Below are 19,900 nucleotides of genomic sequence, written 5' to 3'. Positions count from 1 at the left end.
GTTGAGGCTGTTGTGTTCGCTTTCGCTGCAGATACCACATTTCCTTCGATTCTCTTCCTTTCGTAGCTGCTGCCCATTTGAGCCTTGTTCTTGGTTTTTTCTTCGTTTTGGGTTTCTGTTGGCTTGTCGCTCGTTCTCTTGATTAACTTGTCGCACAGAGAGCTCAATCTAGACAGCGTAGATCGCCTCATGCTTCGGACGAGAAAAAAAAGGGGAGGCGTCGTCAAGAAGAGAGAACAAGAAAGAAAACGGAAAGACGAAACGATGAGGTCGCAGGAACCATGCTAGGCTAAGAGAGTATGCAGGGATCGACGGGAGTACGCGAGTGAGTATGGAGTAAAAGAGAAAAAGTAGCTACACAAAGGGAAGAAACTAGAAAACGGAGGTACAGAGAAAGGAAAAGAAAATAAAGAGACGCGTCGTCGTTGTCGCTGCTCAGTAAGAATCCTTGGACCCACCCCCCATCTCACTTCCGTGGTCCTCCGCCTCGTCAAACCCAAGAGAGAGGAGGATCGAGCCAGCTTGGGCTTGGAAGACGTCTCCGTTGAAGGACCTGCTCTCACCCATTAAACGAACGAAAAAGAGAAGAGACGCGTCGACGCGTCAATTTATCCGTCGCTCTTTCTTGCTCTCCCACCCTCCCGCCCACCGTTCTCTCCTCAAACGAGACCACACGATGAGAGTTTGAAACTCACTCGTCAGGCTCAACCATCAAACTCTTCATCAACGCACAACCTTTCGCCCTCATGTCCGTCGTCGAGAGCCAGGCGTGCCATTTGTTTCGCTGCAGGTAGGACCAGGTGTTCTTGTTCGAGTCCTTGAGGTCTTGGTCCCGAACGAACTTGGAGAGGAGTTGAGCTTCGGTGATGGGTTCGTTGGCTCTGTGGTAGGATGAAGAAAGGGTCAGGGAAGAGACGCGAGGAGAGGAAGAAAGAAGGAGACGAACCTGTTCACCAAAGCCGTCCAAACATCCAAGATGGTCACTCCGTCGACGTTCTTGACACTGCTGAACCCTTGTTCGACTCCGAGGTGGGTCACGACTGGACAGGTGGCGAGCTAAAACTCTCCCCAAAACAAAGCTCATCAGCAGTCGTCGTCTCTCTCCTCCTTCCCCCAAAACCCACTGAAGCCTGATCCTACTCACAGCGTAGCCAATCGCTGGCATGTCTTTCAAACTCTCCCCACCTAATATGTCGTCCACCTGTTTGCTCTCAAAGTCACAAACCACGTTTTGGATCGAACTCCAGTCGTCGTTTGCGACGAGGACCGTTCGGAAGAGAGGATTGGTTTCGAGGATGATGTCGTCCGAGACGACGTCTTCGGGAGTGAGGGGTTTGGAGGTTGATTTGGAGGCGAGGAGGGAGTCTGTTCGCGAAGGAGAGCGGAGCGAGAGGGGAAGGAAGGGAAGAAGGGAAGGGGAGGAAAGGTGGTGAGCTCGGTCGTTTCTGTTCTCGCCTCCCCTCCGCTCGAAAGAAAAAGTTTTCACTTCCACTCACGTCTGAATCCCTCCCAGCCATCATCCAACGTTCCTCTCTCCCCGAACCCATACGCCAAACAGTTGACCAACTTTCGGGCAACCTCTTTCCACTCGCCTCCCTCTCCTCCTCCTCCCGTTCTCACACTGGACGGCTTTCCGAACCCCGCCCCGAGCACAATCTCCTTCCACGCCTGCTCCGACCCGTAGCAGGTCTTCCTGATGTGCTTGGAAGTGCCTGAGAAAGCGAGGTGGGATCGAAGATCGAGGGGGGAGAGGTAGGACTTGATGAGGTTGAGGATCGTGGGTGGGAGAGGAGGAGGAGGTGCTGGTGGCGGAGTAGGAGCTTTGACGGTGGGTTTGGGCTTCTTGGATTTGGTGGGTTTCGAGGTTGAGGTTGAAGCTGTATAGACACCAACAAGAAAGGAGAGGTTTAGCTTCTCTGGTAGAAGAAAAAGGGCGAGACAGCTCGCTCCTTCGCTCCATCTCCTCCCCTCTTCCCCACTCACTCTTCTTCCACTCACCTTCAGCGTTCTCTCCTCCACCTTCACTATCCCTCTCCTTCCTCTTCTTACTCGTTGACGCTCCCTCTCCTCTATCCTCCTCCTTCTCCTCCGCCTCCTTGTCCAAAGCAGCCTGCAAGAGCTCGACCAAGCCCGCCTTCTTCAACGTCGACTTGTAGGCGATCTTTCTCGCATCGAGCTCGGCTTTGAGTTTCGGGATCGTTAGGGAGGAGGGCTTCATCGTAGAGCGAGACGCAAGAGAAAGTGGGAGGTCGGAGGTCGGGAGGGGAGTGGGAGTTGGTAGGAAGGGAAGGGAACGGGAAGTTGAGCTCGAAAGTTGCTCTCGACGTGCAGACTTTCCGCGTCGTCAAGGGAGTATTTTGAAGCAAGGTTCGTTGTATAGGTAGGTTTGTAATGGGAGACGGTGTATAGAAGTGAGAGAGTCATAGCATATGGAAGGCCGGGGATTGTGGGAGGTCGTTAAAAAGGAAGAAAGCGAGAAGCGGGACGCGTAAAGTACTAGGTTTGAGAGAGAGAGAGAGAAAGCGAGAGAAGCAAGCAAGGCCAAGCGAGTTTGAGGAGGAGAAAGATGTATGGGGAAAAGAAACTAGGGTGGAGAGAGAGAGAGAGCAAGAAAGAGAAAGGGAAGCGAGAAAAAAGCAAAGCAACGACGAAGGCACGAACGAGGATGGAAAGGTCTACTACATGACGATGCATCCTCCCTTCTTCTTGGTAGCTTTGGGAGCAGGGTTCAGAACTGCTCGGATGGCCTCGTCGCTGTTGAAGGAAGAGAACGAAAACGACGCGTCAGTTGATCGGTTGGACGTGTCGAGGTCGACCACCACGAGAAAAGAAGACGTACAAGACAGTCTTCAATCCCTTCTGCGTCAGAGCAGAGCACTCGAGGTACTTGACAGCTCCGATATCACGAGCACAAGCAGTGGCCTGGGGGAAAGAAGGAACGTCAGTTCGAAGACGAGAGACAAGGAACGAAAAACGGGAAAGAACGAACGGCAGGGTACTGGATGGGAGCCTGACGACGTTCAGCGAGCTTGGCAATCGACTGAGGGTCTTCCCGAAGATCTGAGAAGGAGAAGAAGACGCGAAAGTCAGCTCAAGAAGGGAGGAAGCGAACGGAGGAAAAGTGCGAACTGACCGAGCTTCGTTCCGACCAAGATCACGGGAGTTCTGTTTGAGAGGAAAGAGGATGAAGGTCAGCGGCTGGTACTTTCGATTGAAGTTGAAGCTGAGGTTACGAACGAAGGAGAGTGGTGGCCGATCTCAGGGATCCACTGAACAAAGCGGGATCGAAGGTCAGCGAATTGGAGCAGCGTCGATGCATCGAACAGAAGAAGAAACGAACCTTCGTCTTCACGTTCTCGAAACTCGCCGGCTATGGTAAGAGGAAAGGGAAGAGAAGGATCAGCTCCAGCTTTCGATTTCTCACTCCCAGCTGGTTCCCTGAGCGTCGCTCCCAACCTTCCACCATTTCCTCGAACGACTCAGCTGCATCCCGCGAGTAGCTTCACCAGCTGAAGTTTCCTCCTGGATAAACCGGTCTCGAACGTTCCATCAACAAGGTTGTGCGACTCACCGAAACCAAACTGAAGCAAACGAGGAAGACTGAGGAAAAGAGAGATCGAAGGAACGAGTCAGAAACGAGTCGATACGAGAACTCACGCGTCGGCCCAAAGGAAAAGAGGCTCACCATCGGTCTGAGGATAGGAAAGTGGTCGGAGACGACTGGAGAAAGGGGAGGCGAGGAGGAGAGGAGGAGATGAGCTTCGCGTTTCGAGCCAAAGCTGGAAGTTTGGGAACGGACGAGACGACTCACTCGTAATCCTCTTGTCCAGCGGTATCCCAAAGTTGAAGCGAGACTGTAGATCCATCGACGACGATCTGTGCAGAGTCTGTGAAAGACGGGGAGAAGAGAGGAGAGTGTGAGCTTCGGTTGAGTGACTTGATCGTCCGGAGGAGAAAGATGGGGTTCAAGAGGAGAAAAGTTGAGAGGTTTGGAACGCACAGTTGTCGAAGACGGTTGGGATGTACTCTCCCTGTTGAGATCAAACGGTGAACCGGTGATGGGAGGAAAAGGAAAAGGAAAGACGGAGGGACGTGAGTGAGGAGACTCTGGGTCGGAGGCGGGGAAGGAGGAACGAACAGGGAAAGCCTGGTTGAGAAAGGAGCAAAGTCAGCATTCGGACGTCAAGATGGATATTGAAGGAAGGAGCTCACGTTAGTGGTGTAGGAGATAAGGGCACAGGTCTGGGTGAAACGAGAATGGAAAGAGGAGAAAGAGGGAGGAGATGATCAGCTTCGACCTTCCTTCCTCCTTTTCGACCCCTCCACTCCGCCCATCGCACTTCAAGAGCCTGAAAAGCTCACCTTTCCGACAGCTCCATCACCGACTACAGATAAGAGTGAGAAATGAGGCGAACAAGCAGAAGGAAAGCTTGGATGAGCACGCAGAGAAAGAGGCACCCCTCCCTTCCCTTCCGTCCCTTGTCCAACTTTGAATTGAGCTCAGATACACGTACCTACGACACCTGTAGATCGTAAAGACGCGTACAAAGAGACGAGGGGAAATAATCAGCTTTCGTTCTACGGATCGTGGTGGGCTGAGTCGCGGCATGAAGTCGGAGAAGGAGGAGGGCTCGTCGAGAGGAGAAGGAAGGGAGGAGAGAGAGGGGGAGGAAGGGGAGAACGTCTTGGGACGAACATTTGATGCTCTTGTTGGCCATGTCGACGATTCGAAAGTAGAGTTAAGCTGAGGAAAGCAAGCAAGACGAAGTGTATGTTCAGTGAGCAAAGATCGGAGAAGAGGCGAAGGAAGGTTTGGTGAGGAGGTGCCCTGAGAGGGATGAGCTCGAAAGAAAGGGAGTGCGAGCTGAACTCACGAGATTGAGAGAGAAAGAAAAGAGAAGAAGAAGGGATTCGAGAGCGGGAGAGCTGTAGATGTAGAGAGGCAATCCGAGAAGGGGTGAGGAGATGGATGAGGGTGAGGAGGGCGGATATCGATGATGGACGTTTGGGAGGAGGGCAGATCAAGGGGACGTGCGGGAGAGCAGGAGGAAGGGGAAGGGTCGTCATGCAGCTCTCGCAAACTCGAGTTTCTGAAGTTTGAGCAAATTTGGTCTCTCCACCGGCTCCTTGACAGATCGGAGTCTGAAGATTTTCGAAAAACTAGAGCAGATGAGCGTGACGACCGTCGAAATCGAAGGATGAGAAGGCGAGGGCTGTTTCACCTTGTTCGTCTTCGACCTCCATCATCTCTCTTCCCTTCTTTACACTCTTCTCTCCTCCTACGCCTTCTCTCAAGATGGACTTCGAACAACGACTCGCCTCTCTCGAACACGCCGACAAGGAGAAGACTCTGCTCATTCAATCTCAAGCCGCAACCATCGCTCGTCTCTCCACCGAGAACGAAGCTCAACGTTCCTCCTCCTCCCACCTCTCCTCCACCGTCGCCCGTCTCTCCGCCGAGAACAAGGCCCTCCGAGCCAAGAACGAGGAACAAGATCGAGCTCTCGGGGATCTCTCGAGGGAACTGCTTCCTGTTGGGTATTGGATCATGGAAGGAGCTATGGAAGAGGGGAAGGAAGGTCGCTGGGTCTGGTCTCTCGTTCGTTCCTTCCTCTCCTCTCACAACTTCTCACCATTTTACTGACTTGAGTCTATTCTGACAACCTTTCGTTCCAAAAGGAGAAGTACAAGAACACGCCTTCTCCCAAAATCGAAAGGGGACGCGCCCTCCTTCCCTCCCTCCCCGTCGAAATCCTCCTCCTCGTTGGTTCCTCCTTGGAGAAGGCCGAAAAGTTCACCCTCGCCCAAGTCTGCTTTCGATTCTTTGACGTCTTCTCGGAAGAGCTCTACTCGGAAGCGTGGTTGGACGAAGACGTTGCTTTGTCTTTCGCGGCAGCGAAGGTGCGCCTTCGAGTTCGCCTCTCTCTCGGTTTCCTCCTTCTTGCACTACACTCGCTGACTCGCTACTCCATGTGATACAGTTCTCCGATACATTCGTCGATCTACCCCGTCTTCATCGCCTTCGGTCAATGCGAAAAGTCTCACTCCTCCCTCCATCGCCGTCGTTCAAACCCATCCACATCGACGCTCACGCCGCTCAATCCGCCGCCGCCTTTCAAGTCTCGAGACTCGTTCTCTATCACGACGACCTCAAGAATGATGTCGAATTCTACGCGCCTCTCCTGGCTCTACTCAACCCATACGACCAATTTCTTCTCCTCCCCGACCACGATGACTTTGATGGTCTTCCCCCGACCCTCTCTCTCGTCCACTCCTCCCTCTTCGACTTCACCCACGGATGGTCCACTCTTCGCATGATCCTATTAGCTGGGCCGGGTTCCGTTCCGGTCTCGCAAGACAACTGGGACGAGCTGGCCATCCGCGTCGGTGAGAAGGGGAAACCGAACGTCTTTCACTTCCAAACGGAAACGTTGGACGGAGAGGTCGCGCTCGAGCCCGAGTTCAGTTCGCATCTCTACGTGGAAGTCGGCTTTTACAGAACGATACCTCGTCTCCTGCGTTGGGTTCTTCTCGTGTGCAGATGGGAGGCTGGGGAAGAGTAGGGATGGAAGGTGGGAAGCGGGAGAGATGGATCGTCAACGGATCAGGAGGAGCGGGAGTTTGTGAGGAAGAAGGGATTTCGATAGTTGGGTTCTTGGGTGTAGAATGAACGTTTAGGTTGTCTTTCTCGTCGTCGCACCTACACTGCGTCCGTTCGAAAGGTCGCTGAGGCAACACGACGCGTCCAAAGTAAAGCGCGACGCGTTGGCTCTCGAGCTCCCGCTTTTTTTTTTTTCAGCCCTGACGATTTTCTTTTCAATGTCCCACCTCTCGGAGATCACTTACTTCTCCTCTAATCCTCTACTATCTTCAGACTTCTCCCTCGACGCCTTCCGTCCACAACGGAGTCCCCTTCCTCCTACTTGGACGGGCGCTGATTTCGAGTCATGATCTCAACTCTCCTTCACTTCCTTCCTCCTTCAAACCATCAGCAACCCCAACCCACCCTTTCTCAAACCCTTCACCTTCACCCCTCATCACCATGCCTTCTCAATCTCTCTGGCTCCGATGCGAGACCAAGCCTCACGAGCATCGTTCCGCTCTCACTCCTACGACCGCCAAAGCTCTCATCGACGCTGGATTCGACATCACCGTCGAGAGGGATCCCGAGAGAATTTTCGACGACGAGGAGTTTGAGGCGTGAGTTTAGACTTCTCTCTTTACCTGTACTATCTTTTCTTATCCCTCAGAGGGAAGAAACGAAGAGCACAGAGCTCTTTTCTCAATCTCGTCCCTTCCCATCTCCCTCTCCGAGCTGACCTTCCCTTTCCTTCCTTTCCCTTCATCTCTCTCAGTATCGGCTGCAAGCTCGTCGGCCACGACACCTGGCACACCGACTGCCCCACCACCACCACCATTATCGGCCTCAAAGAACTCACCGAATCCACCGACGCTCTCCCTCACACCCACATCCAGTTCGCGCACTGCTACAAGCACCAAGGAGGATGGTCCGCCGTCCTCAAGCGATTCCGACTCGGAGGAGGAACCTTGTACGATCTCGAGTTCTTGACCGACCCTTCGGGACGACGAGTAGCTGCCTTCGGATACCACGCTGGATTCGCTGGTGCTGCTGCTGGGTGCTTGGCTGTTGGAGCTCAGCAGGAGGAAGGAGGGAAGGGAAGGTTGGGAGGGTTGAAGCCTTTCAAGAACGAGGATGCCATGGTTGAGAAGGTGAAGGAGGAGTTGGCTAAGCTGGGACGACCTGTTAGGGCGCTGGTTATTGGAGCTTTGGGACGATGTGGTGGAGGAGCTGTGGATTTGTTCAGGAAGGTTGGGTTGAAGGAGTGAGTTTGAGCTCTCGTCGTTTCTTCATCTTCCTTTCCGTCGCAAAAGCTCAAGCTGACTCTCTCGTTCGCTTCGTCTGCTTCCAGGGAGGACATCATCAAGTGGGATATGGCGGAGACCGCTGGAGGAGGACCTTTCCAGGAGCTCCTCGATGGTTCGTAGCTTCCTCGAGCCGAGCTCAGCCACTCAACGTTGCTCTCCCTCTTCGTCCGCTGACCTCCTCTCGCTTTCCCTTTCTCGTACCCCAGTCGACATCGTCGTCAACTGCATCTACCTCACCTCTCCCATCCCTCACTTCCTCACCGAGGAGTTCATCGCCAAGGCCGGAAAGGACAGGAAGCTCGGATGCCTCGTGGATGTTTCTTGCGAGTGAGTCCCAGCTCCTGCTTTCCTTGCTTCTTCACTGCACCGTATAGCTCGCCATCGCCTCATCTACGATTCCTGCTGCTCGCTCGCTCTGTTGCCCTCGTTTTGGTTTCGTTTCCGTCGAGCTTGAAACTGACCATCTCCTCCTTCTCTCTCTTCTCCTCTTCTTCAGCACCACCAACCCCAACAACCCTCTCCCCATCTACTCCATCAACACCGTCTTCCCTGAACCTACCGTCGACGTCAACGTCGGGTTCGTTCTCTCGTTCCCCTTCTCTCGTTCTCCTCTCTCCCTCTCGCCTCGTCGCTGATCGTTCTCCCTCTCCTCTGCCCCTTTCTCCTTCGACAGAGAGGGAAACCCTCCTATGACCGTCATCTCTATCGATCATCTTCCTACTCTCGTGCGTCTCTCCTCTTCTCGCTCCGCACTATCCCTCGTTCGTTTCACTGACTCTCTTCCTTCGTCGCGTTCCCGTTTCGTTCCTGCAGCTCCCCCGAGAGGCTTCCGAATCCTTCTCCTCCGCCTTGCTCCCTTCGCTGTTGACCTTCCCTCAGAGGTCGACCGAGGGAGTCTGGACTCGAGCTGAGGAGCTCTTCAAGAAGCACTCTGCCGAGGCGAAGAGCGTTGATCCTTAGACGGACGAACGAAGGAAAACGGGGAAGGTGGTGGAGAAGTTAGTCTCGTATCGATATTTTAGTGATTAGGTTGGAGATCTAGATGATCTTCGCAAACTGCTGCTGCTGCTGCTGTAACGACAGCAAACGAAGAGAGGGAGAGACGGAGGAGCATCGGAGAGACGCGTCGATGCTTTCTGAGCCCGTCAAACATGTTCATCTCGAGGTCGATCTTCTTGGACTCCTAAGAGGCTGAAACAGATCCTTACCCGCCAGGGACCATCTCGAAACCAGAGAAGAATTTCTGCGTGAGTCGCTCTCGGAAAACGTGAATCTTCTCTCGGAGAAACCACGCCTGCGACCTCTCTGCCTCTGTCGACCTCAAACTTCGACTCTCTCTCCTTCTCAACTCATACTTTCCACGATGAGCCCCCTGTCTTTGACCTCCTGGAAGCCTCATAAGCATCAGCGTGGCCGAGGGCGCTTCTTCTCCTTCTGAGGTCTCGGAGGCTGTCTTGTTCGTTCGAAAGGAGAAGAAGAGAAGGAAGGAAGAGGGAGGGAGGTCGAGCTCAACCTCTTTCTCCTTCCTTCTCCTCCTCTCGGTTCTTCACGGTGAGTGCTTCCTCTTCTTCCTGTGCGCTCCTGAAGCTCAAAGCTGACCTCTCCCTCTTTTATAGTCACCCATCGTCATGAAATCTGAAAGAAGAGGATCGAGCAAGGAAAGAGGGGTGGAGAGATCGCAATCTTCTCGACCTCCCCCCTATTGAACTTCCCTCCGGCCTGGGACCCTGCCTTCCTTCCTTCGCTCCAGTTCTCTTTCAAACCACCACCGCTCCCCTCTCTTCTTCTTCTTCCCTTTCTCGACGACAGACCCACACTCGTTCTTCCAACTCGACACCTAGAGGGTTCTCAGATCGAGAGAGAGAGAGAGCTCAGGACAGCTCCAAGCTCAATCCACTCCTCCTCCCGTCCTTGCGTTCGAGCTCAACCGAAGAAGAGGGATCGCCTAAACGGGATCGCTGGCTTGCTTTGCTTTAATCCTTAACTCTACACAAGGTGAGCTCTCTTTCTTAGTCTTTACTTTTCGGAAGCCTAGTATCCAAGCTGACTTCTCCCGTCTCTCTCTCTCTCTTGACTTCTCGTTTCAGGATGGCTTCGTATTTGGACGCTCACGACCAGGACGACCTTCGTCCTCCTCCTCCTTCGCCCGTTTCTTCTTCCAACCTGGGAGTCTCTCCTCAGCATGCCGTCTTCGCTTCTTCCAAGCATCGTCAACCTTCCTCTTCTTCCCCTCCTCTGAAGGTCAACAGCAACAACCCGTTCACCAAACAACAACCCGTGGTTCCCTCTCCCACTTCCTCCTCGTCGTCGTCAACTTCGCTCTCTCCTCTCCCTCCCATCGTCCCTTCGACCTACCCGCTTCCACCTATCCCTCCTCAACTTACGAGACCGGATTCCAAGATCCTCTCGGACGACTCGAATCACAACACGTCCTATCGATCGAGCTCAGGTTCGACGCTCCTCCCTCTTCCCTCGAGAGTCTCGTCGGCTATCTGGACAGGTCACTCGTTCGAGGACGGGAACCTTCCTCTGAGCGCGATAGGGAGAGAGTTCCCTCGACCTCCGACCGAATTGGGACATGGAGGAGAGCCGAGGACGATGAGCCCGGGGTTGGGATTCAGGAGAGTTGGAGACGGAGAGGAGGACGAGGAGAAGGACGAGAGGAGAAGGGTCGAAACCTACAGGGAGTTGATTCAGAAGAGAGCAGACAGGGGAGGAAGACCTTCCTACTTCGATACCTACGGTGGAACAAAGAAGTCGAACGAGGGAGGAGGAGGAGGTTCGTCGTCGACGTCGCATCCCGCTCCTCCCGTCGCGTCCTCCCCTCATCCTTCCCTCTCCTCGTCAACCACCGTTCGACTCTCCTACTCAACCATGACACCTTCACCTAGTGCTTCCTCCTTCGCTTCAACCTCAACCGTCACACCAAGAGGTCGGAACCCATTCACTTCCAACTCTTCGACGTCCACTGGCCACAACCTCCCTTCATCTTCCACCCCCTCTTCCACCCCTCCCAACTCCGCTTTCCTCCCCTCTAGTACTACCGCATCAGCCTCCTCTACTCCTACCTCCTCTCGAAGACCCCTCCACCCTCTAGCTCCAACGGATCCCTCCCCAGCTTCAAGACCAGGAAGCGTCGCGTCCCTCCATCGAGCTCGTTCCAACGAAGGAAGGCACAAGCGTCTCTCCTCGCTCTACTCCAACTCGTCCAGTCTCCCTCAAGCTCCGTACCCCTCCGGACCTATCCCTCTCCCTCCCATCCCCTCCTCAGCCGCTTCAAGTCCCTCGACGTTCGAGCCAGCTCAAGTCCCGCCCTCGTCGAACTTCCATCGTCCGTTCCCGAGCGAACCCAACCCTACTCCTCCCTCCCAACGGAACCTTCCTCTCCCCGATACGCCCAGTCGAGAAACCTTCAGGACCATCTCGAGCACGTCGACCAGCGCAGGAGGAGGAGGTCTCCCGTCCAGTGCAGGAAGCGTGGCGAGTAGTGCGGTCATCGTGACGAACGCGAAACGAGGATCGGTCTCGACGTCGGTGGCTCTCTCGAGTCCTTCGATCCTCGCTCTTCAAGGGATGGGAGCTCGAGGAGCTTTGGATCGATGGACTTCTTCGGCTGGGATGGAAGGAGAGGAGCAGTCGGCGGGTTCGTCGAAGGCTGAGGGAAGTCTCAAAGTCGGACATCGAGCTTCAGCCCTCGAGGCTTTGGAAGGGAGAGGAACGCCTTCGCCTTCGCCTACCTCTCCTTATCCTGCTCCCATCCTCAAGGACTCTCCTACTCGGAAAGGAAACTATTCGTCGGGCTACGGATCGAACACTTACCCTCCTCCTCAAGCTTCTCCGACTCACCTCCTCCCACCGAATCCAACTCACCAACAACAACGCTACTCTCCCGCCTTCAACTCGTCGCCGTCTAGCACCCCTCAAACAACAGACTACCCCTTCCTCGCCGGTCCATCCAACTACCCTTTCCCGTTCCTTTCCTCCTCCTCCTCCTCCTCCTCCTCTCCTCAAACGTCCCCGAACCTCTCCCAACAACAACAACCTTTCAACAACAACAGCTCGAAGCGAACCTCCGACGCGCCCTCCATCTCCAACCGCTCCACCCGCTTCGCCTCCCTCCTCGGCCCAGCAGCAAGATCTTCCAACTCGCATCGCTCAAGCTCCCACTCCTCTGGATCACCCTACAAGCACTCGTCGTCGTCCTTCTCAGGGAGACCCACCTCGTCGAGCTCGACCAATTCGCCTTCCGCTGCAGCTCCGTTGGGAGTGAAACGAACGCCTTCGAGGATCAAACGATGGGAGGCTGGGTTGTCTCTTGCGAGGCTGGTCAGGAGGGCGGATAGGGTGGTGGAAATTCTGGAACGAGGAGGAACAACAGGGAGGGAGGCTGCGGCCGTCGAGGGAGGGAAGGGCTACGTGCATCGCTCGCCGTCGTCGTCGATGGGAGGAACGAAGAGGAAGCTTTCTGCTGCTGCTGGAGGATGGAAGCAAGCCGGTGGTGGTGGTGGGGGGTCCTTGAGGAGTTGGGTCTCAGGTGGAGGGGGAGGAGGGACCAGTTCTCGTCGCTCGACGGGAAGAGCGGGAGCGGGAGCAGGAGCGGGAGGGTTGAACTCTTCTGAAGCTGGAGGGGACGGAGAGTTCACCGAACTTGGCGACGCGTCTGAGGAGGAAGAGAGAGGGACCGTAGTCATCGTTGCTTCGCCTGAGAAAGCAGCAGCGGTCGCGGAGGAGGAGGGGGGAGGGAAGGTGAGGAGGAGGAGTTTGGGGAGGAAGTTGGGTTCGATAGGCGGTGGCAAGTGGGGAGTTGGGACTGGAGGGAAGCGTGCAGGAGAGGAAGAGATGGTTGAGAAGGAGGTGGGGGTGGTGCTGATTGGGTATGGGGAAGAGGAGCCTAGGGAGGTGAGTTTTAAAGACGCGTCGTTTCGAGTTTTCGTCTCTCTTGTCGTTTCGTTATTTAACTGTAACTGACTTCGTTTTCTTGCGTTTCGCGTTTGTTAGGTCACGGGAGTAGAGTACACTCGAGCTAGCCAAGGATCCGACTACGATAGGAAGCCGTTGCCTTCGACTCCCAGCCCAAGGATCGTCTGGACGAGGAGGAAGAAGTTGATGGCTTGTGGGCTGGGGTTGCTGTTGTTGATTCTGGTGATTGCGTTGCCTGTTGCGTGAGTGAACATCCTACTCCGTTTCTGTTGAGGAGACAAGGCTGACCCGAATCTGCTCTCGGTTCCAGGCTTCTGACGAGGAACGGGGAGGACGACGCGTCGAGTGGAGGAACGAGCGAAGAGGGCTGTACGAATGGGATGGTTGGGAGTTTCTGCAACCTGAGTGAGTCTTGGATAGTTCAGCTTAGCTTAGCTTCATGAAGTCTTCAAAGCTCACTCTGTTCTTTCCTCTTTGCAGACTCGACCTGCGTCTGCACCTCGACCTTGGACGACTGCCAACCTCTCGCCTCCTCCCTGTTCACTCTCACTCAAACCGCCTCCACCGTCTTCAACACCACCCTTTCCGCCTCCTCCATCGCAGCCTTCCTCTCCTCCGTCCAAGGTTCACCTGTCAACTCGAACTGCTCCTCCCAAGCTCTGCTCCTCGACCTCGGAACCTCCCTCGATCCCTCGACGCAACCTCGTCGACTCCAATTCGCTCAATCGTCTCTCCTCTGGCAGCTCGCCAAGACCGAGGATCTCAGCATCGTAGAGACTCTTCGGACGTTCGTGTCATCACTGGAATTTACAGGCGTTCCAGACGGAGCAGTCGCTTTGGATCTCACTCAATCGGATGCGTTTGCCCCGGTCGCTTCAGCTGGTTGGACGTTCGATTTCGCAGCCCTCGAGGTCAAGGCTCCCATCGTCGATTGGATCGAGGACGCGTCGCCCAATGCCTTTCAGCAGTCGCTGGTCGGGACGGTTGGAGCTTCGGTTCTTGCGAGGATATCGACTCTCGCTGCTGGTGAGTCGATTCGTCCCGTTCTTTCTCTCGCAATTTCGAGGACTAACCTGCTTCCCTTGTCTCTGCAGCTTCTTCCTCCCAAGCCGAAACGGCTCTCGCTCGATTCTGGACCTCGAACCTCTCCCTCCCAGTGGCTCAACTCCCTCTGTTCCTCGACGCCGTCAGAGCAAGTCCCGTCGTCATTCCCTTCGACGCGACGGCTTCGATCGGTTCTCAATCCCTCGTCGGTCTCACTCAACTCTCCTCCACGGCGTCGTTCCCTCCTCCCACCTCCTGCTACCCAAACCTCAGCGACGAGCAGCGGTCAACAGTCGAAGGATTCGAGTCGAGCGTTTTCGCTCTCGCATCAGCGACGGTCGGAGGAGAGGTTCTCACGTCGAGTTGCTTCCCAGATCGGCCAGTCTACGGGTCCCTCAACCTCCTCCACCTTCGAACACCCTTCCTCGACGGTCCAACGGGACTTGCTCGACAAGCCGTCATCGTGAACGAGGACGTCAAGACGAGAGCGACGTTCAGAGTCGGTGAACTCCTCGCAGGCTTCCCAGGAGGAGGAGGAGGAGGAGCGACGTCGACGGAGTCTTTCGACCCTCGAGAACAAGGAAACTTCCAGCACCTCAACTACGTCGTCCTCTCCTTCCTTCAAGCTATGCCGTCCATCACCGTTGCTCAAGACTTCATCTCCTTCATCCTCTCCGAACCAACAGCCTCCACCCTCCTCCCTCTCCCTCCTTCGAACACCTCAACCCTCTTCCCTCTCCTCTCCTCCCTCCCAACCATCGAAGTCGCCCTCGTCGGATCCATTCTTATCTCGAACATCAACTACACCCTCTCCTCCTTCTCCACAACCTCCAATCCTCCCACCCTCTTCTTCGGATCACCCAACTCCAACACCTTCCGCCTCTGGGCTGTTCAATCTCCCTCGACCTCGTCCCTTTCCCCAGCCGTGATTTGGTCCGAGTCAGCGACGAGCCAGGAGGTCGTGGTTCAGCAGACGAGCAGCGAAGTTGGGTTCGAGAGGGTGTTCAACGAAGCGGCGAAGGTGATTGCGACGGGGATGGAGACGGGGGAGGAGGACGTGAGGTTGGTCGTCGAAGTGTTCGACGCGTTGGGACTGCTTGTTTCGTAGCTTATTTTGCTTGCTCGCCTTTTTTTTTCTTTCTTTGTTTACCTTGGGTTCTAATTTTTTCTTTCTTGCTCTCTTACTTGGTTTCTGGGACACCTTAGGCTATGCTTGCTCGCTCTTTTCGCTCTAATTCTTTCTTTGCACTCGTCGCTCCCTTTCACTTTCGTTTCTTTTTTATCAATGTCGCCTGCTTTATCGAAGTTGGAAACGATTTTTAATCAAGCCAGCTCAAAATCCAGCAGCGCCGGAACGATACAGACTGGATCGCTGGACTTCGAACCTCGAGGGGAGAGGAACGCGACGCGACGGGATCGAGCTCGTTTGGGACGGTTCTGTTGCCTTCAACCCCTCGCCGTCGAGAATGGTAGAATTCTGATGAGCTCAGTTCATAGAAATTTCGTTAGGATCGTGTATTGAAAACCGAAAGAGTCAAAAGGGAACAGAGCGAAGGAAGAAAAGCTGAGGGGAGTGCAAAAAGCGACGACGAGCAAACGTCTAGAACAAGCAGTCGAGACAGATACACCAGGCGCATAGACCAGCACAGAGTCCAAGACCAGCTGCCGTTCCAGCTCCCATTCCTCTCTGGCTATCGTGTGGTTGCTGGACGTAGACTGGTTGGGGTGGAGGATAGCCTGGCGACGCGATTGAGTCAAATCGAGGAACGAGGCCAACGTCAGCCTTTCGTCGTCTCCTCCCTTCCCATCCCACTTCCATCCTTCTCCCACGCATCCGAGACAGAAAGACGAGAAACAGGACACACCTTGCTGCTGCATCTGAGGACCTCCCTGATTCCATCCTCCCTGCTGCTGAGGGTTTGAACCCCTCTGCTGCTGAGGACCTGAGGGAGGGTACTGCTGCTGCTGTCCTCCGTAGCTGTACTGGTTCTGTTGAGGAGGGTACGGCTTGGATCCGTCGTAGGTGTTCTGTGGGTAGGAGGGCTGGTTCGTGTTTTGTGGAGGGTAGTAGGGGGGGCTGTGTTGGAAGAGAAGGAAGGAAACGAAGATGTGAGCTTCGTTCGAGCCTCGAGAAGCGAGAAGATGGCAAGCTGAGCTCACTTTGGAGGTTGGCTCTGGTTCTGGTCGTTGTTGCTGCCCATTAGTGGTGGACTTGTGAAGATTGAATTTCAGTGGGAGTTGTGGTTGGAGGAAAAGAAGGAAAGAAGAGCTTTGGCCGGTTCGAGTCGGGAGGGTCCTCTCCTTTCGTCGAGGTTTGCCACCGAGACGGTACAAAAATGTGAGCGACTAAATCACCCATCGATAGTTGAGTCCCAAAGGTCTAGTCTAACTCAATCTCGTCAACTCCTCCCAGTAAACCTTCTCCTCTCCACCTCTCTCTCCCTCGACCGCCTTCCCAACCGCCTCGCTCAACTTCTCGCCTGCCTCGTCTCCTCCAGCAGCTCGTATCGACAGCCAAGCAACGTCCAAAGCCAGCCTCCTGACCTTCTGCGATCCGACCTTCGTCCAGGGACCTGGAAGCTCTCCTCGAGAGGCGTGGTGGAGGTGGAAGTAAGGTGAGAGGGAGGGGAGGATGAGGGAGGTGTGGACGGTAGGAGAGGTGAGGAGAAGATGGTGAAGAAGGTGGAAGACAGTCTATAAAGTGAGAAAATAAGCGGAAAACATGCTGTTAGCAAGAGAAAGATGGGGAATGAGACAGCGAGTGGGAGAGGAAAGGGAAACGAACCTCGGACGCGGCGAGATCTTTGCTTCCCAACTCCCAGAGCATCTTCGGTAAGGACTGGTAGAACTTGTCAAGTTTGGGCTTTAAGGAAGCCAAAGGTGAAGGCGAAGCCAGTCGGAAAGGACCAGTGTACAGAGGGAGGGTTTCGAGCTGTTGGATTAGAAGGAAAGAGGACGTCGACGCGACCGAGTCAGTTTTCGTTTCCTCTTCGCCTCCCATGCTCGACCGGGACCACCTCATCCACACCAGCTCTCGAATAGTGCTGAAATTCGTCAGGAAAAGGATCGGAAAGGAAACTTACCAAGCCCAACCGTCCAACAAACTCGACTCCAATCTTCTTGACAGCACTGTCGCTCCCAACCCGATTCAGATGATCCAGCAAGGCTCCAGCGACCGTGTGAGGTACCGATACCTCCGGTTCAGGAGGAGGAGGACCGAGAGTGGCTGCTGAGGCGGAGAGCGGTTTCGATTTGGGGACGGGAGCTGGAGGGGGTTGGTTGAGAAGAGACCAGACGGTCGGGAGGAGGGAGATGTAGGTTTGAGGAGGAAGAGGTTGGCCGAGAGGGTTCGAGGAGGTAATGTTCTAGAGAGAGGGATGAAGATTAAAGGGGGAGTGAGTCCAAGGTTTTGACGTCGATGAAGAGAAGGAAGGAGGGAAGAAACGAGACGCGTCGGAACTCACCTCGCCTCTCAGCAGTCCAGCGACCCACTCAGCTACCTGCTCCACCAGCTTCTTCTCTCCACCGTTCGCCATACCCTTCCTCATCTTCGCATAGCAATCTTCCAGGGCCTTAGCTCGCTCCTGAGGGTTCGACGACTTGGTCCGAGGAGGGAGGTGGGCTTGAGTGAGGGAGACTTGAGCGACGAGGGAAGAGAAGGAGAGGGAAAGGGACAGAAGGAGAGCTTCGGACTATATAAAGCAAGATAACAAGGAGGTATAAGCATCAGCTTCGAGTCCGGATGAAGGAAGAGGAGCGGGATGGTAATGCACGAAGAAAGACGAAACATACCTTGACGTCCCTTCGCTGGAAAGTCGACGAGTTGAAAGGGAAGTAGACAGCCATGTGCCCGAGAAGGTTTCGAAGAGAGGTCTTGACGGAAGCAAACATGGGCTTGGGCTGGTAAAAGACGAGGAAACGAAGGATCAGCTTTGAATTCGATTCAAAAAGAACGACGCGACGAAGCCTCACGATCTCAGACGTGTCTCGCAAGACGGTCCTTCCGAGCGTTCCAAGAAGTTCACCAACGACAGCCACAAGTTCGAGGTTGACGTCCGCGTGAGAGACAGAGGTTGCTGATCCTGATGGCGAGAACGCCGTCGGCGCGGTGTCGAGAAAAGTCGAGACGAGGAGAGGGTGGAGAGTGAGGTAGAGTTTCTGGATCGAACGAAAAATCAAGGGAGATATCAGTGTCCTTGATCCATATGTACAGGTCAAGGCTACGCGTCATGATCGAAGAGGTGGGTTTTCTGAACTCACAGCAGCTTCCCTTCCCAGCCTCCCACCACCGTTTCCACCCTCGTCCGCCTCTCCAGCCTTCGCTCCCGCTGAGGTTCCTCCGAGTCCGAAGTCTCCCAACTCCCAACCTCCGCCACCTCCACTGAGTAGCCAGTCATCCATGGGAGCAACATAGGGTTTCTTTCCCTTGAGGAGAGTCTCGAACTCGGCGTAGGATGCTGAGGTCGAGAAAGAGGGAGCGAGGAACCAAGTTGGAGAGGTGATTGTTGGCGAGAGGGAGGTGGAGAGGAAGTGGGAGAGGGTTCGAAGGATGATGAGCTTGGCCTGTTTAGGAGATCAGGTAAGAGGTCAGGTTGGACTTCGAAGAGAGAACGAGAAGAGAGGGAAGAGAGGACGCGACGAACAGCTGGTCGAAGGGTCGAAGAGCTCGAGGTGTTCTGCGACGAGGAGGAAGCTGGAAAGTAGACCACAGTCGCAAAGGAGCCTGTCAGTATCGTTCACGATAGATCGACCTTCGAGCTGGAGCTTAGAAATGAACTCACGTCCTCCTCCCAAACCCAAGACTCCCATCAAACCCTCTCCGACTCGAACACCCATTCCTCTTCCTCCTTCGACACCCCAACCGTCGACGCACTCCTTTGGGCAGACGGTCATGATGACTCCGAGAATCTTGACGGCGTCGATCCTGATCTCGGGGAAGATGTGGCAGAGTGCGGAGGAGGTGTGAAGCAGGAGGAGAGGAAGGTGAGGTGTGAGGGTGGCGAGAGGAAGGGTCGGGAGGAGGAAGGAGGTGAAGATGTGGAGAGTTGATCGAACGTGGGGATCCTGCCGAATAGTAAGCGAAGGGAAGGGGGACGAATAGTAAGCTTCAACTGGCGGGAAGCGGACGAGAAGAGGCAGGGAAGAGGGAAGGGAACGAGAGCTCACTTCGTCGGGAAGACATTTGACGATGATGGAGACGATGGAAGTGAGCTCCTTGGTTCGAAGATGAGGATGCTCGGTCAAGAGTTCCTTGAGACCGATCAGAGAGTCTGTAAGAGCAGATAACAAGTCAGTCAAGCTGAAATACGAGACGAAACGAGCGAAGGGGAGGGAGGTGGGCTGAGACTCACCTTTTCGGATGCCAGCGTTGTAGTGCTTCGACTGAACTACGAGATCCTCAAAGCTGAGGTTTCTCTTGGTTGTGGGGATGGAGGAATCCTTGTCGACGCTGATGGTTTGGGTGGGAAGGACGATGGCTAAACAGAAGGGAAGAGGGAGGGAAGGTCAGCTCGAGGTCGCTCCTTCCTTTCCTTTCGTCGAGCTCTCCCTCTACTCACAGCGAGCCTGTAGAATCAAAAGTCAAAGTCAGTGACGAACATAGCGCTATGGCATACAGTGAATGATTACTGACCTTGTAAGAAGTATCTGTCGAGTTGACAGCGACCTGCTTTCCCTTTCCGAGCTTGACTTTGGATTTCTGCGAGGAGGAGGAAGGAGGGACGAGTCAAGCTCAGCTTCTGCTCCTATAAAGCTCCAAGAAGGAAGAAAGCTAGCTCACCGAGAAGTCCTGGACCTTGTCTCGCTTCTGCTTGGAGGATTTAGGCATACTCGTAGGTATCTGACCTGGTTGTTGAGCTTCAAAACAGGAAGGAGAGGTCGGTGAGGTCGAATCTTCGAGTCCGCAGCGCTTGAGCTCACTTCTTGGTGTTTGGTTTTCTTTTCCGTTTGTAGACCTATTGTCAGGAATTGACCCAGCGAGAAAATCAACTCTGACCAGAAAGCGATAAGTCTGAAGGGGAAGCCCGGGAGAGGGGGGGCGAAGGTCAGC

At 54.6% G+C, this 19,900-nt stretch overlaps 7 protein-coding genes across 7 annotated transcripts; 3 read left to right on the top strand and 4 right to left on the bottom strand.

Moving 5' to 3' along the window:
• Positions 1-165: 165 nt before the first annotated feature.
• On the bottom strand, positions 166-2,274 carry BDY24DRAFT_375075 (uncharacterized protein). Its single transcript, XM_076638500.1, has 6 exons — positions 1,999-2,274; positions 1,497-1,877; positions 1,145-1,365; positions 947-1,056; positions 696-881; positions 166-553 (listed from the first exon to the last, which is right to left on the bottom strand). The coding sequence occupies exons 1-6, from the start codon at positions 2,216-2,218 to the stop codon at positions 436-438; spliced, it is 1,236 nt and encodes a 411-aa protein (XP_076500660.1). The 5' UTR covers positions 2,219-2,274; the 3' UTR covers positions 166-435.
• Positions 2,275-2,359: 85 nt separating this feature from the next.
• BDY24DRAFT_437837 (small GTPase Rac1) lies at positions 2,360-4,718 on the bottom strand (the record flags this gene model as incomplete). Its single annotated transcript, XM_076644299.1, has 15 exons — positions 2,360-2,754; positions 2,840-2,922; positions 2,990-3,060; positions 3,134-3,165; positions 3,238-3,269; positions 3,341-3,370; positions 3,572-3,600; positions 3,686-3,720; positions 3,812-3,887; positions 4,001-4,031; positions 4,139-4,147; positions 4,213-4,242; positions 4,363-4,385; positions 4,515-4,523; positions 4,697-4,718. 15 exons carry the CDS (start codon positions 4,716-4,718, stop codon positions 2,679-2,681), a joined length of 588 nt encoding a protein of 195 aa, XP_076500659.1. The 3' UTR covers positions 2,360-2,678.
• A 522-nt stretch (positions 4,719-5,240) lies between these two features.
• On the top strand, positions 5,241-6,806 carry BDY24DRAFT_375070 (uncharacterized protein). Its single transcript, XM_076638499.1, has 3 exons — positions 5,241-5,599; positions 5,680-5,901; positions 5,982-6,806. The coding sequence occupies exons 1-3, from the start codon at positions 5,297-5,299 to the stop codon at positions 6,561-6,563; spliced, it is 1,107 nt and encodes a 368-aa protein (XP_076500658.1). The 5' UTR covers positions 5,241-5,296; the 3' UTR covers positions 6,564-6,806.
• An 88-nt stretch (positions 6,807-6,894) lies between these two features.
• LYS1 (saccharopine dehydrogenase (NAD+, L-lysine-forming)) lies at positions 6,895-8,946 on the top strand. The gene is made up of 7 exons (XM_076638498.1): positions 6,895-7,200; positions 7,356-7,844; positions 7,932-7,999; positions 8,094-8,214; positions 8,384-8,464; positions 8,561-8,612; positions 8,701-8,946. The coding sequence occupies exons 1-7, from the start codon at positions 7,043-7,045 to the stop codon at positions 8,845-8,847; spliced, it is 1,116 nt and encodes a 371-aa protein (XP_076500657.1). The 5' UTR covers positions 6,895-7,042; the 3' UTR covers positions 8,848-8,946.
• A 3,615-nt stretch (positions 8,947-12,561) lies between these two features.
• Positions 12,562-15,083, top strand: BDY24DRAFT_375065 (uncharacterized protein). Its single transcript, XM_076638497.1, has 5 exons — positions 12,562-12,786; positions 12,886-13,049; positions 13,118-13,212; positions 13,288-13,833; positions 13,902-15,083. The coding sequence occupies exons 1-5, from the start codon at positions 12,727-12,729 to the stop codon at positions 14,957-14,959; spliced, it is 1,923 nt and encodes a 640-aa protein (XP_076500656.1). The 5' UTR covers positions 12,562-12,726; the 3' UTR covers positions 14,960-15,083.
• Positions 15,084-15,451: 368 nt separating this feature from the next.
• On the bottom strand, positions 15,452-16,052 carry BDY24DRAFT_411469 (uncharacterized protein; the record flags this gene model as incomplete). Its single annotated transcript, XM_076642935.1, has 3 exons — positions 15,452-15,588; positions 15,717-15,928; positions 16,012-16,052. 3 exons carry the CDS (start codon positions 16,050-16,052, stop codon positions 15,452-15,454), a joined length of 390 nt encoding a protein of 129 aa, XP_076500655.1.
• Positions 16,053-16,188: 136 nt separating this feature from the next.
• Positions 16,189-19,900, bottom strand: IPI1 (Ipi1p). The gene is made up of 15 exons (XM_076638496.1): positions 19,771-19,900; positions 19,631-19,707; positions 19,484-19,549; positions 19,410-19,416; positions 19,203-19,328; positions 19,018-19,121; positions 18,633-18,915; positions 18,495-18,544; positions 18,112-18,414; positions 17,824-18,009; positions 17,644-17,751; positions 17,316-17,543; positions 16,935-17,216; positions 16,637-16,783; positions 16,189-16,545 (listed from the first exon to the last, which is right to left on the bottom strand). Exons 2-15 carry the CDS (start codon positions 19,676-19,678, stop codon positions 16,237-16,239), a joined length of 2,247 nt encoding a protein of 748 aa, XP_076500654.1. The 5' UTR covers positions 19,679-19,707; positions 19,771-19,900; the 3' UTR covers positions 16,189-16,236.

The sequence above is a fragment of the Mrakia frigida genome (genome assembly GCF_051309035.1).
Source record: "Mrakia frigida strain ATCC 22029 unplaced genomic scaffold BDY24scaffold_2, whole genome shotgun sequence".
NCBI classification, from domain to species: Eukaryota; Fungi; Basidiomycota; class Tremellomycetes; order Cystofilobasidiales; family Mrakiaceae; genus Mrakia; species Mrakia frigida.
Note: the sequence above shows the minus strand (reverse complement) of the source record. Positions and strands in the feature narration are given on the sequence as shown.